The 1,285-nt window shown below is 43.4% G+C and overlaps 1 protein-coding gene across 1 annotated transcript; it reads left to right on the top strand.

Annotated features, from left to right (window-relative positions):
- Window positions 1–226: 226 nt before the first annotated feature.
- LOC107125171 (olfactory receptor 6M1-like) lies at window positions 227–1,195 on the top strand. The gene has a single exon (XM_015428621.1). The coding sequence runs from the start codon at window positions 227–229 to the stop codon at window positions 1,193–1,195; it is 969 nt and encodes a 322-aa protein (XP_015284107.1).
- Window positions 1,196–1,285: the final 90 nt, after the last annotated feature.

Genomic DNA, 1,285 nt, shown 5'->3' with positions numbered 1-1,285 from the left:
ACAAGTCTCAGGCTTCTTTCTCTTGCCTTCTGGCCTTAAAGCAAATATACTTGAGGATCTCCATGCCTAACAGCACAGATAACCTTAGGTGGCATTATCTGTAGATCCTGGGACCAACTTCTCCTGCAGTGTGATTTAAATATGTCTGTCATATTATCCAGAATTTGCATCCTGAGCTGTCTGGCTGCAATTTGCTCCAAACTGACTGCTTCAGCTGGACACTGTGATGAAGAACCAGACCAGAAGTGTGTCAGAAATTATCCTTCTAGGATTCTCTGTGGCTAAGAGGTTTGAACCCCTGCTTTTCACTTCATTCTTCATCACCTACACTATTGCTCTGGCAGGGAACTTCCTCATTATTACCGTGGTGTGGTGTGAGCATAGCCTTCACAGTCCCATGTACATGTTTATCGCCAACCTCTCCCTTTTAGAGGCTCTTTACACTACCTCAGTTATCCCCAAAATGCTAGCCGACTTCTTTAGGCAGAAAAAATCCATTACATTCAACAGTTGCATCTTCCAAGCCTATTTGTACTTCTCAGCAGGTTCCACTGAATTTTTCCTTCTGGGGGTCATGTCCTTTGACCGCTATGTTGCTATATGTAACCCTTTGCGGTACACAGCTATAATGAACACTCGTTTCTGCATGCATCTAATAGCTGCTTCCTGGTTGTTAGGCTTCCTTGCAGTAATGCCTCCGGCCATCTTGATACTGCAGCTACCATTTTGTGGGCCCAACATTATCAACCATTTCTTTTGTGATGTCGGACCCTTGCTTAAGCTCTCCTGCTTTGATACAAAGAATATTGAGCGGATGAATTTTGCCAACGCGGCCTTCTTCCTCCTAGGCTCTTTACTGGTGACAGGGGTATCCTACATGTCTATCATTGTGACAGTTATTAAGATCCCCTCAGCCAAAGGGCGCCAGAAAGCATTCTCTACCTGTGCCTCACACCTAATGGTGGTGACACTATTCTATGGCAGCTCCATTTTTATTTACGTTCAGCCACAAGAAAACCACTCATTGGATCTGAACAAAGTAGCAAGCATTCTGAATACAGTGGTGACTCCACTACTGAACCCCTTCATTTATAGCTTGAGGAACAAGAAAGTCAAGGAAGCCCTGGAATCTGTTGTCAGGAGGATTATTGGTACATTAACTGGCATGAGAGTTCTGAACATTAAAAAGATATAGTCTGAATTGGGCAGTGTTTAATGACAATGAGGATAAATGAAGGTTAACTTGGGGCATGCCTAGGGATATGAAATTGAAATATGTAGGTAA

The sequence above is a fragment of the Gekko japonicus genome, unplaced genomic scaffold, assembly GCF_001447785.1.
Source record: "Gekko japonicus isolate JY-2015 unplaced genomic scaffold, Gekko_japonicus_V1.1 scaffold19747, whole genome shotgun sequence".
Lineage (NCBI taxonomy): Eukaryota > Metazoa > Chordata > Lepidosauria > Squamata > Gekkonidae > Gekko > Gekko japonicus.
This window is presented reverse-complemented; position numbering and strand designations above follow the sequence as displayed.

Excerpts from the sequence above, each read along its gene's own strand:
- LOC107125171 (XM_015428621.1), top strand. The coding sequence starts at position 227 with ATGAAGAACCAGACCAGAAGTGTGTCAGAAATTATCCTTCTAGGATTC.